At 40.1% G+C, this 16,144-nt stretch overlaps 1 protein-coding gene across 1 annotated transcript in view; it reads right to left on the reverse strand.

The window, feature by feature from the left end:
* LOC102378565 (ankyrin-2-like) overlaps window positions 1-16,144 on the reverse strand; it is a gene marked incomplete at its 3' end in the record, with an annotated part of 143,923 nt that overhangs the window by 105,054 nt on the left and 22,725 nt on the right. Inside the window, exon 2 of the mRNA XM_025192212.1 lies at window positions 9,605-9,706. Coding sequence (XP_025047997.1) covers window positions 9,605-9,706 — 102 coding nt within the window. The remainder of the gene's footprint in view (window positions 1-9,604; window positions 9,707-16,144) is intronic.

Consider the following 16,144-nt stretch of genomic DNA (forward strand, 5'->3'; position numbering starts at 1 on the left):
CCCCCAGTCCCCCACAGTATATGAGTAAGACTTTATTTTCAGCTGCTGTGCAATCACCTCTATGTACACTACACAAACACATATAAATCAGCACAAAATATTTTTTAAAATCAAATTAATGAATGTTGTAGATGTTCAATTTTTAGAATATAATTTGGTATTTTTCATGTTCTGAGATGGCAAAACCCTTTGCTAAAAGGAGCATTTCCAGGGGCAAGGGGAGGGACTTCTAGTGGCAAAGGCTGGGGGTTAAGCGGCAGGACTTCCAGTCACAAGATGGCAACCAGGGGGTGGGGCACCTGTCAAGGGGTGGGGCTACCTATGTGACCCTCAACAACTTGCCCAAACTTGGTAAGCATCCCTCCACTCAAAATAATCGCCCGCCCCTGTTTTACACCATCTTAAGAGCCAAAGGAAGAAGAAGAAAATGAGGGATGGAGAAACCAAAAAGTAGAAAACAGAAAGAAATTTACTATTTCTTTAACTCAATAGATGTAAAATACTTGCCCAGTTCAAAAGAATATGAAAGCATTTGGGATATAGGATGTTCAGAATATCTGTTGAGCACTAGGATAGAATGATTAATTATGAATGGGCTAAACATTTGTAGGACTTATTAATGCATAGGTTTGACTTATTTCAACCAGACAAAATGTTACAAATGGGAAGACTGAACTAAAAAACATGCTAATGTTATAAGTACTAAAAGGCTCTAACCCTTAAAACCTGACATGGTTAGGGCAACACCACCCAACCAATAACAGTTGGTACTTATTTATATATGACTTCTCATGAAAAGCTCTTTGCCAGCTAATTCTCACAACAACCCTACTCGAGTAAGCACTGTAAACAACATTTGCAGCACAGAAAAGAAGCAGAAAGCAGAGTAGTGGGTCAGCCAGGGAAGGTGATTGGGGTAGCACTCAGGGAGGGATGGTGCAGTTCTAATTCTTCTAAAATTTTAATTCTTCTTCTAATTCTAAAAAGCTTGGTCCCCATTGTACTATGACGCATGTCCTATGGATATCTTCTGCTCTTTCTTAAAGTTTCTTTGTCTACAAATCTATTCAGGGTGAAACAGATATGAAAAAACCTGCAGAGCTCTTTTTTTTGTTAAGAGAAATAACAGAAGATAGATAGCATCTTCCCTGCACAAGACAGACTGATTCAGGGAAGATAAATGGCCAGTCATCCTCATGGATGAAAGCTCTGCAGGCAAGAAAGGAATATACATAGCCTGGTAACAATGGCTAAGGGGCTATGGGTGAGAAAATTGTGCTCCTTACTTTTGACCCTGCAAGAGGGCTGTCACAGTTAAATCTTCATAGCCGGAAGTCCCAAAACTGCAGACACTATCACAGAAGTGGACAAGAGATTACCCAGTGCATAGCAAAACAATTTCTTGGTTTATGGTTTACGGTGAGAACCCAAATAATCTGTTTAAGGAGTCTTAAGAATTCTTAGGATTTTTAGGATTTTTTTCATTATCTTTAATAAGTGCTTTCCAGGAACTGCAATTACTCAACATTTTTAAAAAAAATTCTTGAATCACTTCCTTCCAGTATCAGAAAAAGTTTTACTGAATGAGACCAGGTATAGGTATAAGTACAGATAGTACTTTGCACAGTAATTGAGTACTTTAATTACCTTGGTATATAGGGATGCAGTTTTAACTTTGACTCAAGTCATTAAATGCTGAAAGCTTGTGATACCACAATATGGCACACTAGGGTGCAACATCTATTTCAAGCAAGTATAAAATTATATGGTGTCTTTTTTTTTAACTTTATCTTGCATGTATCTGATTTCCAATATTGATGATTAAAGGAGCTAGTGTTTTTCTAGCTAGCTATCATTAACATTCCTTCATAAAGAAAAAAGAGGAATTTGATCTGATTCCAGAAAGGAAACAGTCTATGGAATGGATATGACTGTTTGCTAATATAGCTATCCCAGCCTGTGTGAGTTTTCTTTTCTCTCCTGAGAGACAGGAATAAGAAGTACAACCTATTTCTTATCTTAGCAAAGAATCTCAGTTTTCTTAGTTATAAATTATGGCGTGATCCTTCTCAAACTGATGTGATCATTCTCAAACTGTATTAAAGTTGGACAAACCAAAGATCCCTAACCAACTGACTGCAAATCTTGCAATCAGATTTTTGAAGCAAAAACCCATTTCAGATTTTGCTTCTCACAAATATCTTCACTTAAAATTTGCTGTTTCTCCTAGAAAATAAGAACAAAAAAGCGAGCACTGGAGAGAGCATACCATTTTTTTGCCATCCACACCATTTTTTTATTTTTTTTGCAAATGGAATGTATTGGGTCATAACATTTCTCGAGACAATTTAATATTGTCTAAAGAATTTATGCTCTCAGTAAAACAGACGGCAGAAAGTCTCAGGTCTTGCCAACATTCTATTCCTGGGAAGGCAGATGAATCTTCCCCTCTGCACATTCATATCCCAACTTTCATATGACATTTGTGTATTTAATCATTTGCAGCTTTCCTCTGGCAGGGGAGGTAGTTCTGACTATTTCAGCCACTCATGTCTCATTTTTGCAACCACTATTTTACAAAATGACTTCATTTTATTTTACATAGAGTTACGACTATTTTCTCATGATAAAGCTTTCCTATCTGAGCTTTCTACATTGACTATGGAAGTTCATAAAGGCTCTTCTCTGGAATGAATGTCAACATATAAAGGTAAGCCAAGAAGGAAGAGATTTTAGTCAGGTGTTCTCCAGATATAAGACTGTCTCCATCTCAATATTTTGGCATTACTACCGTATTTTTATACAGTACAATGCTCAACCATAAGAAAACATTTAAATAGATGCTTCACTTAACATCGCTGGAATTTAAATACATGCTTAGGGTTAAGTTTGTGTTTAATTATTGTAAGGGCCAGATTTTTAAAGGTATACAAGTAATGGAGTTCAGCTTCTATATACCTTTAAAAATCTGGTCATAAGTGTTTTCCTAAATAAGGGCCATAATAAATATGACAAAGGTGCCATTCTGTGACTCTGTATTTTAAATGAGATGCTATACTCTAAAGGAAATGACCATTAGTTACTAATTCAGACAAGTCACTTTCTGGTAACCTTATAGGAGTTTTTCTTTTAATTCAGTTAGCGCACTTCAATCACTTCCATCACTTCGGAAAATACAAACCTGACCCACAGGCACAGATACAGCAAAAGGCGGATTTATCCAGGTGGATGGTGGGGGGCAATGCAACGCACACCCTTTTGTATTCTACCAGGAAGGGCAGCTTTCTTGGATATCAGAGTCCTGACATCAGAGCCTGCTGACAGACTGGAAAATCGTAACATGCCAAGTGACATACCCTGGCCCAGGAAAAAAAAAGACTGGATGAAAGTATTTGCTGGGTGAAATGTTGTTTTCAGCTAAAACATCAATTTGTTTGCAATTTGTTTACTTACTTCTTCCAAATTCACATCTGTTTTAAATTTCCTGGTTATTCTGGCCAAATTTTACTCCAGGTTCTCAGCAAGTTTGATATTTCAGGGTCTCAGTCGTGAAACTGCTGCTGCCTTCAGTTGGGGTTCCACAGCTTGCAGGGTTAATTGCTGGATCACAAGCAGACCTACTAGGTGTGCCTCCCCAAGTGCAAACGCACGGGACTGCTCCTATTTGTCCCCAGGCACACCCCTGCACATGCTCACTGGCGCAGAGCAAAGGGACCCAGGTGCGGTTGGGGAGGCTGGGGCCAGCACAGGATCAGGTGAGCCAGGATTTGATTTCCGGCAGTGCACACTGCTGTCACGTGTGCTGCACCACTTTTTCTAGCAGCAGGTTTTTTTGACACTGGGATCTTCCAGCGTCAAAAAAAAATGTGCTGCAAATTAGCAGCACAGTGCATGGGTGCACATGTGCTGTGTGTGGTTTGCAGCACCTCAAACAGCTTCAGTGGCTGCAAGTGTTTGAAAACCTCAATTACAGGCTCCAAGTATCTATTTGATGGAAAAAAAGGAGATTTATGAAAGACTTATAGATGGGAGAACAACCTAAAAAGTCTAAAAGGCTGTCACAGACTGACAGTGGGAAATCATGGGTCAGGTACTGATCATGTAAGAGTCACATTTTTATAGCAGTAACAGCCTTTTCAGTCAGTGAAGTAGTAAGTGAAACAGAAACAAACTAAAGCGCAACTGTCTTTAAGCTAATTTTACTGCACAACTGTTTTATTTTATATAGAAGACTCGTTACTTAATGGCACGCTAAGCAAAATATGATAAAAAGCTGCTTTTGTAGTTTCCAGATTTACGATCATTTCAGCAACTCTCTATGGATTTATTAAAAATGAATCCCAAAAATGTGGCCCTTCTTCAGCCATTTGAGTCCCCAACTGAAATAACTACAACGGCTCTAATTGGCATTCAGCACTAGGGATGTTGTTTACTGTAGGAAACTGAGCTACTAGATTTTAATCTGCTTGGACACGCTTTAGCCATTCAGCTAAAAATATCCACTCAGTGTTTACTTATAGCTTGATACCTCACAAAAATAGTGAGGGAATCGCACACTTCCGCACCTTGGGTCACTAGAGATCAGGTGTTCTGTGGGGGATGATGCAGTGAGTGGCCAGATACTGCTTCTTGCCAGTGAAAAGGAATATCTAAGAGATGTGTTGTGCAAAAATGCTATAATGCCTCCACTTGGGCTACGTCCGTGTGTTCATTATGGTATTTATGTCTGTGAAGATGCATGTAAAGGAGCCTATAAAACAACTAACAATAGCTAGGAAACCGGTTTGCTAATGGGAAGCATTACTTTATGCTTCTTCTCTAAGGAGATCATTGTCCATACACAGCAATCATTCAAACGAGAGAGGCACTAAATGTGCAAGGTCGGTTGATAAACAAAGCATCTGTTAGGAACTGTTTCCTATTATAACAGGCTGAGGTGCTATCATATACCATGAAAACATCAAGAGAGAGAGTTTCTTAAACATGGTCTCTGAAAACTTTTCTGAGAGCTCATCTGTCCTCCAAACTATTCCCACCGGGACGGTTTGAGCACTTTACTTTCTGTGTTGGGCTGGAAGGTTTTAGGATGCCACTACAGTGGAAAGGAAGAAAGAGCTCTTTTTCTTATAAAGCAGGATCATAAAGAAAAAAGTTCACTGGAGCACAAATCTTAGAAGATGAAGGAACCTGTTCTCACTAGTGCTGCTGTAATATTATTTCAATAAAATCCACCATGGAGGAGGCAAAAAACACAAGTTTGGGATTTACTATGCATGCTACCAGTGAAGTTTCGTTTTAGCTGCTAAAAGCTGTATCTATGTCAGAGCAGTAAAGACTTCTCTGTCCATCAGGCTGATAATTGACTTATTTAATTTGCAAGGTTTGCCAGAAATGTCAAATCCCTGTATTAAAATCCCTGTTCCCAGGGTCAAGAGGCACCTTCTATGGTTTAAATGAACAGCAGCACTTTCAAGCAGAGCAGAATAAGGAAAACCCATATCTCAAAAGATTGTTTCAAATCTTTGAACCTTGGTTCCTTTCATTCTTTGGTTAGTTGCTTGTGACTAACATTAATCAAGGTGTTGCATGAAAAAGGCAATAATTCAATTCCTACATTCTTAAGCAATGATCTGTAAACAAGCCAGAAAAAGTGTAGGGTTTCCCATGGTAATATCCAAGTAAAACAAAATATTTGCTCATGTTTTTCAGTGTAAAAGTTCAACTTTTCATAAAAATAAAAAGGAACAAAATTATCTGTGAACTAAAAAAAAAAGAGACAAAATGGAAAATGTTTGGCCAGGTGTATCCATTTTCATCTTTCCTTTGAGAAAATACTGTTTTTATTCCAAGAAAGCAGTTTTCACAAAATTGCCTAAATGAAATTTTCATTGGAATGAAATGTTGATTTTTTTAACAACCCAGGTTTTAATAGTATACAATGTGCTATAATAATGTTTAACTTCCAAAATTTATTTGCAAAATGAATTCACTGAACAATCTTATTTACAAGCACATTATTAAAAACATAGACAATAAGTAAAGTTTGAAATGATTTAGATAAGGTCTACCAAATAATCTTTTGGTGTGAGCTATCCAATCATTTTGCTTCTACTTTTCACAGTTTAATTCATGAGCAATCAAACTGCATCAATGCATTCAGATATATCATTCCTGTCATATCTGTATTGCGGAAACCAGATTTAAAAACTGTTGATAGGCTTATCAGAGCCATGAAATTCCTTTAGGTTTATTTTGTCCTTCTGAAGAAATACATATTGACATATTATTATGTGACCAGGGTCATTCCTGCCAAAAAATGTCAAAAAACTAAATATGTTAAAAATTCTCTCACTGGATGAGGCCAGGTTGGGTAAAGTCCTGCACTTGGGATGGAATAACTGCATGTACAAATACAGCCTGGGGAATGACTGGCTATGGTGCAGTACTTCAGAGAAGGACCTGGAGGTTACAGTGGACCATAAACTGAATATGAACCAACAGTGTTCTCTTCTTAAAAAAGTCAACAGCATCCTTGGTTGTATTAACAGGAGTGTCACTTGCAAATCAAGGGAAGTGATTCTTCCACTCTACTCAGCACTGGTAAGGCTTCACCTGTAACACTGTGTCCAGTTTTGGGTCCCACACTTCAAGAAGGATGCAGACAGTTTGGAAAAAGTGCAGCACAGAGCAACAGAAATAATTAGAGGCCTGGGAATAATAATTTATGATGGAAGGCAGAAAGAGCTAGGGTTATTTAGTCTGGAGAAGAGGAGACTGAGAGGGGATTTTTCAAATACCTGATGGGCAATTATAGAAAGGATGGAAATGGACTTTTATCTGTGGCTGTAGGGGGCACGACTAGGAGTGCAAGGGCCTCAATTTGCAGCAGGGGAAATTTAGTTTGGAGATTAGGAAAAACTTTCTCACTATGAGAGTGGTCAAGCATTGAAATGTTCAAGAGCAGGTGAGACACACACTTGGCTAAGATTATTTATTTAGTTAGAGATCTTCCTGCCTTGAACAGGGTGATGGACTATATGACCTCCCAAGTCCCTTCCAGCCCTGCTTTCCTATGATTCTACGATTATTAGTGTTACCATATCTAGAATCCTAGTCTCAGATTAGGACTAACTGTACTAAGCACTCGCCTCACACAGAACAAAATACACCTGTCCCAAAAAGTGTACAATGTAATTATGTCAATGTATGGGAAAGGCCAGACCTCTCCATCTTGCTGGTTTAGCTCACAAAAATAATTTTATAATTCATAGTCCTTACCAAGGTTCAAAACTCATTTTCTTGGCTTGCTGCTTTATTTCTGTCACATCTTTCCTTAGATTCATTTTTCCACATTCATTTTTCCACAGCAAAAACTACTTGTTTTCACTTTAAGACTCTTCAGAGCCTACCCCCGTCTAGCCTACCATCTCTTGTTTGGTACAGTACATTTAACCTGTGCTTAGCCTTGCTAACAATGCTAACTTTTCCATAGTGACTTTACATTTTCCTCCATTATGCCATTTATGTCTACGAAGATGTATGTAAAGGAGCCTATGAAACAACTAACAATAGCTAGGAAATTGGTTTGCTAATGGTAAGCATTACATCATGCTCCTTCTCTAATGTATTGTATCAGTCATTGCTGCCCATCCCCAACTTCAACTCTAAGTTTTCTAGAGATCAGACTGTCTTTTCAGTATAAATGCATACAGTGTTTACTGCACTGGATCTTTATATCTGGTTGAGGCCGGTGTGTGCTACCACAGTACAAATCAGAGGTATATCTGGGCAGTTATGCACCCTGAGAGGTGGCAGTGTACAGGGCAGGATGCTGGCAGTGGCTGGGCCAGCAGTGCAGCGGTTGCTGTTTTTGTATCCCCACCCAAGTTGGTGCCCAGTGCTGGTGCCCCAGTCACCCCCACCTTTTGTTATGCTACTGGTACAAACTTAAAAAAAGAACAGTAAGGGCGCATTCAGATGAGCACGGATGCGCAGTATGTGGCACTGCAGACCCATCTGTGGCACCACACACTGCACATGCCAGCAGTCCCCATGCTACCACTTTTTGGGCGGGGGTTGGTTAATTTATATTTATAATGCATGCCTAAAAAAGGTGGGGCAGCGCATGTGGCAGCAGTGTGTGCCAGCCAAAACCAGAGCGTGGCTAATTGGAGCCACAGACCGGCTGCTGGCCAGGCTCCCAGCTGCAGAAGTGCCAGAGGCCCCTAGAGCCACAGGCACAGTTGCTGGCCCCAGCCTCCCCTACCTGACCTGGGGTAACCTGCCACACACCAGAGCGTGCGTGGCACAGGCATTGCTAGGGAACGCCAGTGGCGGCACAAGGTACACTGCTGCTACTTGTCCCTGGGAAAACACACGTTCCCACTTGGCTGGAGATGCCCTAAGTCTAGGTAGGGGATGATATTTTCCAAATTATCAGACCCTCTTTTTCAGACAGCTAAGAGGTAATGTTGAGGGAGTAACAAGGCAAGGTGATCTGGAATTGATAGTAGACAAAAATCAGTGGTGTAGTATCTTGCACAGGTGAATCCTACCCTTGGGATGTTTAATCCCACCACTATACTTTACAAAAGTGCTCTCACAGTAAGGTGTTTTTTTCCAGAAAAAATGAGGCTTTGTGGAAGAAGCCAGTAGTAGGACACCCACAAAGTTCTCATCTATGCAAAAAAAAGTGTTTATGTATCCTTAATATCTTCCCAGCTATAATGACTGGGAACACAAGTCTTAACTATCATGAAACTTCCTTTTTTGTGTTAATTTCTTTAGACAGTAACCACATTTTTAGATTGGTTTAAGTAACTGTAAAACCCCATAAAAACCTCTAGTGCTAAATATTTCACCTTAACCCAGAACCTCAAAATAGTCCCTACACGTCCACTTGATACAGCTCATAAAATTGATACACACGCTTATTATGTATGTGCAAAATTCACATCTTCACAGAACGCTGAGCTACCAAAATTGGCCCACCTACACATGCATGCACGGGCAGATCTAGGGGACTGCAGGGAGTGTGGCGGCACCTTACTTCTGCTGCGTAGTACATGTGCAGTGAGCTCTCTGCACTCACCAACTTGTCAGCATGGCACCAGAGCTCATGGGGTGAACACTGGCACTGCTCACTCTCTCACCTCCTTGCCTGCTGCTCCAGGAAAAAAATGTGGGGAAAGTAGTTCCCTGAGGTCCAGAGCCTCACTGACAAGCCGGTGAACTCAGAGACTTCACTGCACATGTACGGCACAGCCAAAGAGGGGTGTGGCTGCTTCCTCTCTTCCTCTGCCCACCTCCTGGATCTTCACATTTTATTATGCTGTGGTGCTGGCAGAAATAGGGGGCTTGGAAGTACGTATGTAGTCACCACGAAGAGCCTTTATTAAAGTCAGCCCAAGAGTAGTGTGGGCATTGTCAGCTACATGGGGAGGAGCAGGCATTCCAATGTGAAGGCTGGAGCCAAAAAAAATATCTAAAACTGACTCAGAATTAACTGCGAAGCAATTTAGATGACAGAAGCACATAGGGCTTCCTCTTTACAGCTCAGTTTATCTACCTATATAAATAGATGCATGCCCATATGGTCTCCTACCTGATTACATGTGTTGATGTCTATTCCGCTCTTCAGATACTCCACTACTTTGTCCAAATTGCCAGCTCTGGCAGCTCGGAGAAAGCTTGCATTGCTGTCGGACTGTGAAAAAAAAAGGAAATCAAAACTTTAGTTAAACACCGTTTTAAAGAGATGGTTTATGCTGCAGGAGCAGCTAAGCGCAAAGAAAAATGACCGTGCATTTTACTAGTATTGATTTATATTCCTAGCAGTACAGCATTGGCACAAATAAAAGACTCATCAAACTCAGCAAAATATGGCAAGAAGAGTGGAAGGTCAAAACATAGCCAGGCAAAGGAGATTAAAAATCCTACTAATTAAAGTTAACAACAGTAGGTAAAGGAACAGCATTTTTAGTACATCGATCTGCCACTCAGGCTATGACATTTATATACATGCCCAACTCTCTAACCATGCAAACTATTATGAGGCTCATTGTTTGATGTGGATGCACACCTTGGGCAGCTGCTATGCATAAAGAAAGATGACAAAATACTTTTGAAATAAAAAAGATGTGAGCACAAATTCTGGAGCAAACCAGGTATAGTAAATGTATATTCAACAGAGAGAAATCTTTTGGAAGGACATCCCTATTGTCTTCAACCTTGTGGTGAACCAAGAGGAATCACGCTCAAGAAGACTTAAGAACTCTTTAAATAAGCTCCATCAGCAATGAAAAAACATATCTTTTCCAAAAGAGATGGGGTAAGCAGTGAAAGCAGCCAAGAAACTCAGGAGTCTAAAGCTACAGAGTAAATAATCTCTGATGGCTCTAAGGCCTTCGACAGATGTTCAGTTTCTCCAGGGAGATTCCCTGCTCTCTCAGGAGAAACCACAAGTGTACAGAAGTTCATCATTTTTCTTCCAGAGTAAAAGTAGTCACTTGGGAAGAAAAATAACTTGGGAACAACCAAGGAAAATAGCTCCCCAGAGAATCTCTCTCAGGAGACAAAACTTTGGTACAGGCAGCCAGTGTGCTTCACTACTTTGCCTCCCTCTCCCACAGAGGAAGGAAGAATGTGCATCAGTCCCAGCCAAGCCGGGAGCAGAACATGCCCCCTTGAGTGCTTTAAGCTGGAAAAGCCCAGTGTTGAAGTACTTGGGGGGGGTGTTCTGCTTTTGACTTCTTCCCTGCCTTCTTCTGACTTCTTCCATGCTATTATTTCCAATGTTTGGAGACAACAAAATACACAAGTATTTTAATTCTTTAATTTGGAAGTGCCTGGTGCATACGTTCATAGAACCCTCTCACAAACATTCACACTTTTCTATGATATTTAGAAGAGAAATGTCCCATAGATATTAAACTAGATAAGCATGAACAAAAGAGCAGAGTTATTATTTGCTGCACATATGGTATGTTTGGCACCACAGAAAGAGCTAAAATGTATCCTAAGAAAACAAACAGCCCTTCGAGACTTCAGGTGTGACCAAGCATAAATCAGGAATCCAAAGGGAAAGCAGCACCAAGATCTGAATATCTATATCCAAGGCAATCGGATACAATTATCATCATTCTGCTCCTCTGCTAAGCACACTCATATACTCATCTTAACAGCTCAGAGGATTTATAGTGTAGGGATGTGTTTATAGATGTGAATGAAATTGAGCTGAGAAAAAGACAGGTCTTTATTTTTTGTCCAACTTGTGGATATGCTATGAGCCCAAGTAAGTATGACATGCTTCAGTTTTGCTCCCTTTGTCTTAATTCTCTATGATTCGCTATGATTTTTCTCTATGAAGGATAAGCATATCCTGTGGTCTTTCACTTAACATCTTCCTGGAACAACTCACATTTGCACCGAACAAATATTCCCTCTTCTCCCTATGCCCTGCAAGATCATGAAAACTATTATTTGTAAGGCTCCACATTATTCAAAGCTAACTTTTGTTCAGCTTACTAAATACAGATCATGGTGTCTCATTTACTTAAACTACCACCCTTCTCCATCACCCTGTCTGAGTTCAATTTACAATCATTAATTCCACCTAGTTCAATCTGCAACAGATGAATGTCATCAAAACTATTCTTTTTACAACCATGTTTCATGCCAAGATTGAAACATTCCCTTTTAAATTCCTTTCAGTACATTTTCCACATCTTTCAGTGTTCGAAAAACAGACAATCTTTCTTAACCCACAGCAGAGTGGAGAGGAAAGAAAGCGCAAGAATTTGCATTGACAGAGTCCCAGGACAGCCCAAGGCTTGAGCCAATCAGGCATTTGGATGAAACACGACACAGCAGCAGATTTGGCCACACACTTTGAAAAAAGAGATACAGGCTATGGGGAACAGCTGGAGTAAATGCAGTGTCTTCTGTTTACAAGTCTCACACAAAAAAGCAAAATTATACTAAATGTTTTTAAAACCTTGAAAAATTAACTATCTTGATGTAGAAACATTGACAAAAAATGGAAATTAAAGTATTTGCATGAAATCCTGGCCCTACTGAAATTTGCCTTGGACTTTAGAAAGCTAGAATTGTATCTCCCGTATTTCTGTCCATTTTTGTCACACTGGTACATTTCCATGGGAACTAACAGTTTCAAGGCAACTATTTTGCACAACTCCAAATTGCTCTTTTGTTAAGGATACAGAAGTCCAACAACTGTTTGCTTTTCTTCCAACCAAACAATTAAATTAAAGATTAACAATGTTAGACTCCCAGCTGCTTCTGCGTAATTAGATTTCAGCCCTGATCAGAGTGATGGCTTTCATTTATACCGGGCTATGAGGGTAAAATTCTACTCTCCATGTGCAGTTTTGGTACCTAGATTCAATGTATTTGTCACTTTAAAACTGATGGAAATATATTTAAGATGCACCACCAAAAGGATGGATTACTGTAATTTACAAGCAATCCATCCTTTTGGCGGTGCATCTTAAATAAACTTCCATACTGAATCTTCTGGATGAGGAGTTATTTTGCATTAGCTACTCCTGATTAACTTTATGTGAACGCTCATATTCTAAAAAAACTCAATCTCATAAGAATGCCCTTTTTCTAGAACAGGAGAGTTTCATTTCAGTCAGCTAAACAATAGGGGATCTAGCTAATTTGGAATACCATAAATCACTCTTATTCTAGAATAAGTGTTCATGCAGAAAGTTAAATAAGGAAACTATTTCATTTTATATTCACAAACTATCTTAATCCAGGCTAACTTCCCTACGCAGAGAAGCTCTAAGCATGTAAGCCTATTATGTTAGTACTCCATTATCTGCACTGACAAGCTGTATGGCGGTTCCTGGGAGGAGTTTAAGGAGTTGTTTCTAACATGTAAAACCACAACTGATGTGGAATCCACTAATTTATGCAGCTGCGACTCTTTGCAATGGGAAAAAAAGGTTAGACTCTTACTAAGTCAATCAAGAATGAACAGATTTTCTAGCATCAAAATAAGTTTACGCTTTTAATAAGGATTTTCCAGTACATCAAATATTTCACTAACCAAAACTGGGAAATAATGTGCCAAATTCACCTAATATACATCATTAAATGGATTTCTTTTAGTGTACTCAAAAGTAAAAAATATTAAGAGCTGAGCTGCCTTAATTTACATAGTGCAAACTGATTATTTCTATTGCAATAGTACACATGGCCACAGCCGTGACCAATGCTGTGTTTCACTATATGATGTCCAAACACATAGGACAACCTGGGGTATGGACAAATGTGTCTTTTAACTTCTTTAAAAAGGGAGGGGCAGCGGCTGCTAGGAAGTTCAAATCAACTCTTCTAATATGATCTAACATCCTCACAGCATCCTCTGCATGCTCCTGTAGCGATACAAGGTAGTGAGTACACCCCGACCTCCATCCTGAAAGAAACAGGTTTAAAGTTGCAATAGTTTTGCTATACTTCCATGGCTATACAAACAAGATTGAACAGTTACATTTGCCTGTATTGGTATCCTTCAATACTAACGCTTTCAGTAACTTTGTCTATACCACTGGGCTATAGCGAAAACAATTTTTTATCTAAAAGGAGGAAAACAAGGTATGGCAGAAAAGTGATACAACATGCAACTGTAGGAACTGATCCTGCAGCTGGATTCATGTAGGCAGTTCTTTATGCCACAGAAATCATGGTACAGAATCAGATCAAATTGGTCCAGATACTGAAAGGCAGTTTCATGTGTTCTCTAGACCTTTAGGCTAAGTACAGACAGCCAAAAAGTCCAAGGCAGAATCGATTCAACCTTCATAGGTTAGTCTAAGCCCCATAGATTGAACCGGTAAGCAAGTAAACAGACATTTACTTTTTGATTCTGGAAATGCAGCCACATGCCTGCAGTGACCCAGACCAAAAGCAGAGGGGGTGGGAGGGACACTAGAACATGCCTCCCTGCTCAGCTGGAGCCGACAGCTTGAGCTAAGGTTAGTCTGCCCACCTACGACATGCGAGGTTGGGGTTTGCAGGGGAGTGTGAGTTAACTTGAATCTGGAAGGGACAGAAGTTCAATAAACTAATTTAACTTAAATCAGTTAAGTCTAGCTGCCTATAGATGTGCCGGTTCACGTTCTATTTAGAACACATCAGAGCAGACTCGATTAATTGAATCTGCTCCACATCCTAATTAGAATGCTCCGGCATCACCTCACTATCATGTGTATAGAGCCCCCCCCGCACCCATTTTAAATTGGTCGTGAGGGTGCTTTAACTCAAGCTTGTTGAGTGAGCTTTAGTTAAAGTGCCCCTGCAGCCATTTTAAAATGTGGGGGCTTAATACACATGATGGTGAGCCGTTTTAATTAGAGCAGTTCTAATTAACTGCTCTAATTAAAACAGCCCCTCCCCACATATATGGGCACACTCTGATACATCCATCCAGGTTTATATTAAATTGGTTTTGGTCATTTTGAAAGAAGTTTATGTGTACTGAACTTCTCCTGTGTTACAGTCTTGAACTAGTTTCTAATCACTTCCAATCACACGGGTTTATGTGTAATTTTTGTCCCTAGACTTAATGGGATTTATAATTATCAGGGTTTTGCCATTATAGTCTGTGGAATTTTAACATACCCTATTCTTATGTTTTTTTTCCATTTAACTGCTTTTTTCCCATTCTACTGAATTGCATTTATTTGTTTATTTCTTTTTCTTTTTTTTACCCATTTAATTGATTTATTTTCAAAATTTTCAACACAGCACCCCACCATGAAACAATGATGCTCCTGTTACCTCTGTCTTTGCACTTCTGTTCTGTCCACAGGCTCCTGACAAGCATCATGTCCTTGCACAAACAGAAGCTATAAGTTTCCTAGGGATACTATCAGTGTACTGTTCTAGCAGGTGCCAAAATGCTATTGCTAAGGCCTGGGTTCTTCCTGAAACAGGGTGGGGAAGATTCAGATATTCCAAAATTCACAGCAATGCAGGGGGCTCTGCACTCTTTCTCATAAGGGAGTAGGCTTGACAGTTCTCTTGAAATCCAGTTATCCAACACTTTGAAAGACAAATGAAGACTTCTTCATTTAAGTCTTCATTTAAAAGACACTATAAATACAAATTTCTTTGCTACCTGTTGTATTCAGAGGTATTTTGATAATGTTTTAAAAGATCCCCAAAGTGCTATTCTACAAGAACTGTTTGAGAATGTTCCGTTTTCCCCTTTTTTCTTTATGGGTCACTGAATATTAGGGATATGATACCAATAAAGATTTTTTTGGCTGATATTGATGGCCAATTATTAACCAGCCATATTGGCTGATACCAATGCTGGGGAACAAGCAGGATGAACTAGCGTTCCTGCTTGCACTAAACACCTATGACTTAGTGGGGCTAACAGAAACCTGGTGGGATTCATCCCACGACTGGGCAGTACATATTGAGGGCTATAGATTGTACAGAAAGGACAGGGTGGGGAAGAAAGGGGGAGGGGTTGCGCTCTATGTCAGTGAGCAATATACGTCAACCCTCATCAAGACGGAATCCAAGGATGAGGACGTAGAAGGATTGTGGGTTAGGCTGCATGGGGGGCAAGGAGAAAGGGATTTGGTGGTAGAGGTCTGCTACAGACCCCCACATCAAGGGGAAGAAAGAGATTTGGGGCTCCTGAGGCAAATCTCGGAGACCATAAAAGCTAAAGAGGAGGTAGTCATGGGGGACCTAAACTACCCGGACATCTGTTGGGAGTCACAGACAGCAAAGTCCCACCGCTCACGCAGGTTTCTAACCTGTGTACAAGACCTCCACCTGACACAGGAGGTACACGGTCCCACTAGGGGGAATGCCATACTGGATCTGGTATTGGCAACGGGGGATGACATGGTAGGGGACCTACAGATCGGTAGCCATCTGGGGGACAGCAATCACCTAATAATAGAATTCACCATAAGACATCGAGTGGGTAAGGTAACTAGTAGGGTGAAAGTGCTAGACTTTAGGAAAGCTGATCTCAATGAACTCAGGCGATTAGTCAAGGACGCACTGCAGAGTAGGAGTTTTGAAATGATGGGACCCCAAGAAGGGTGGCTGTGCCTTAAGGAAACGATCCTTCGGGCACAAAGCAAGA

Source organism: Alligator sinensis, unplaced genomic scaffold (genome assembly GCF_000455745.1).
Source record: "Alligator sinensis unplaced genomic scaffold, ASM45574v1 scaffold1099_1, whole genome shotgun sequence".
In the NCBI taxonomy this organism is placed as follows: domain Eukaryota; kingdom Metazoa; phylum Chordata; order Crocodylia; family Alligatoridae; genus Alligator; species Alligator sinensis.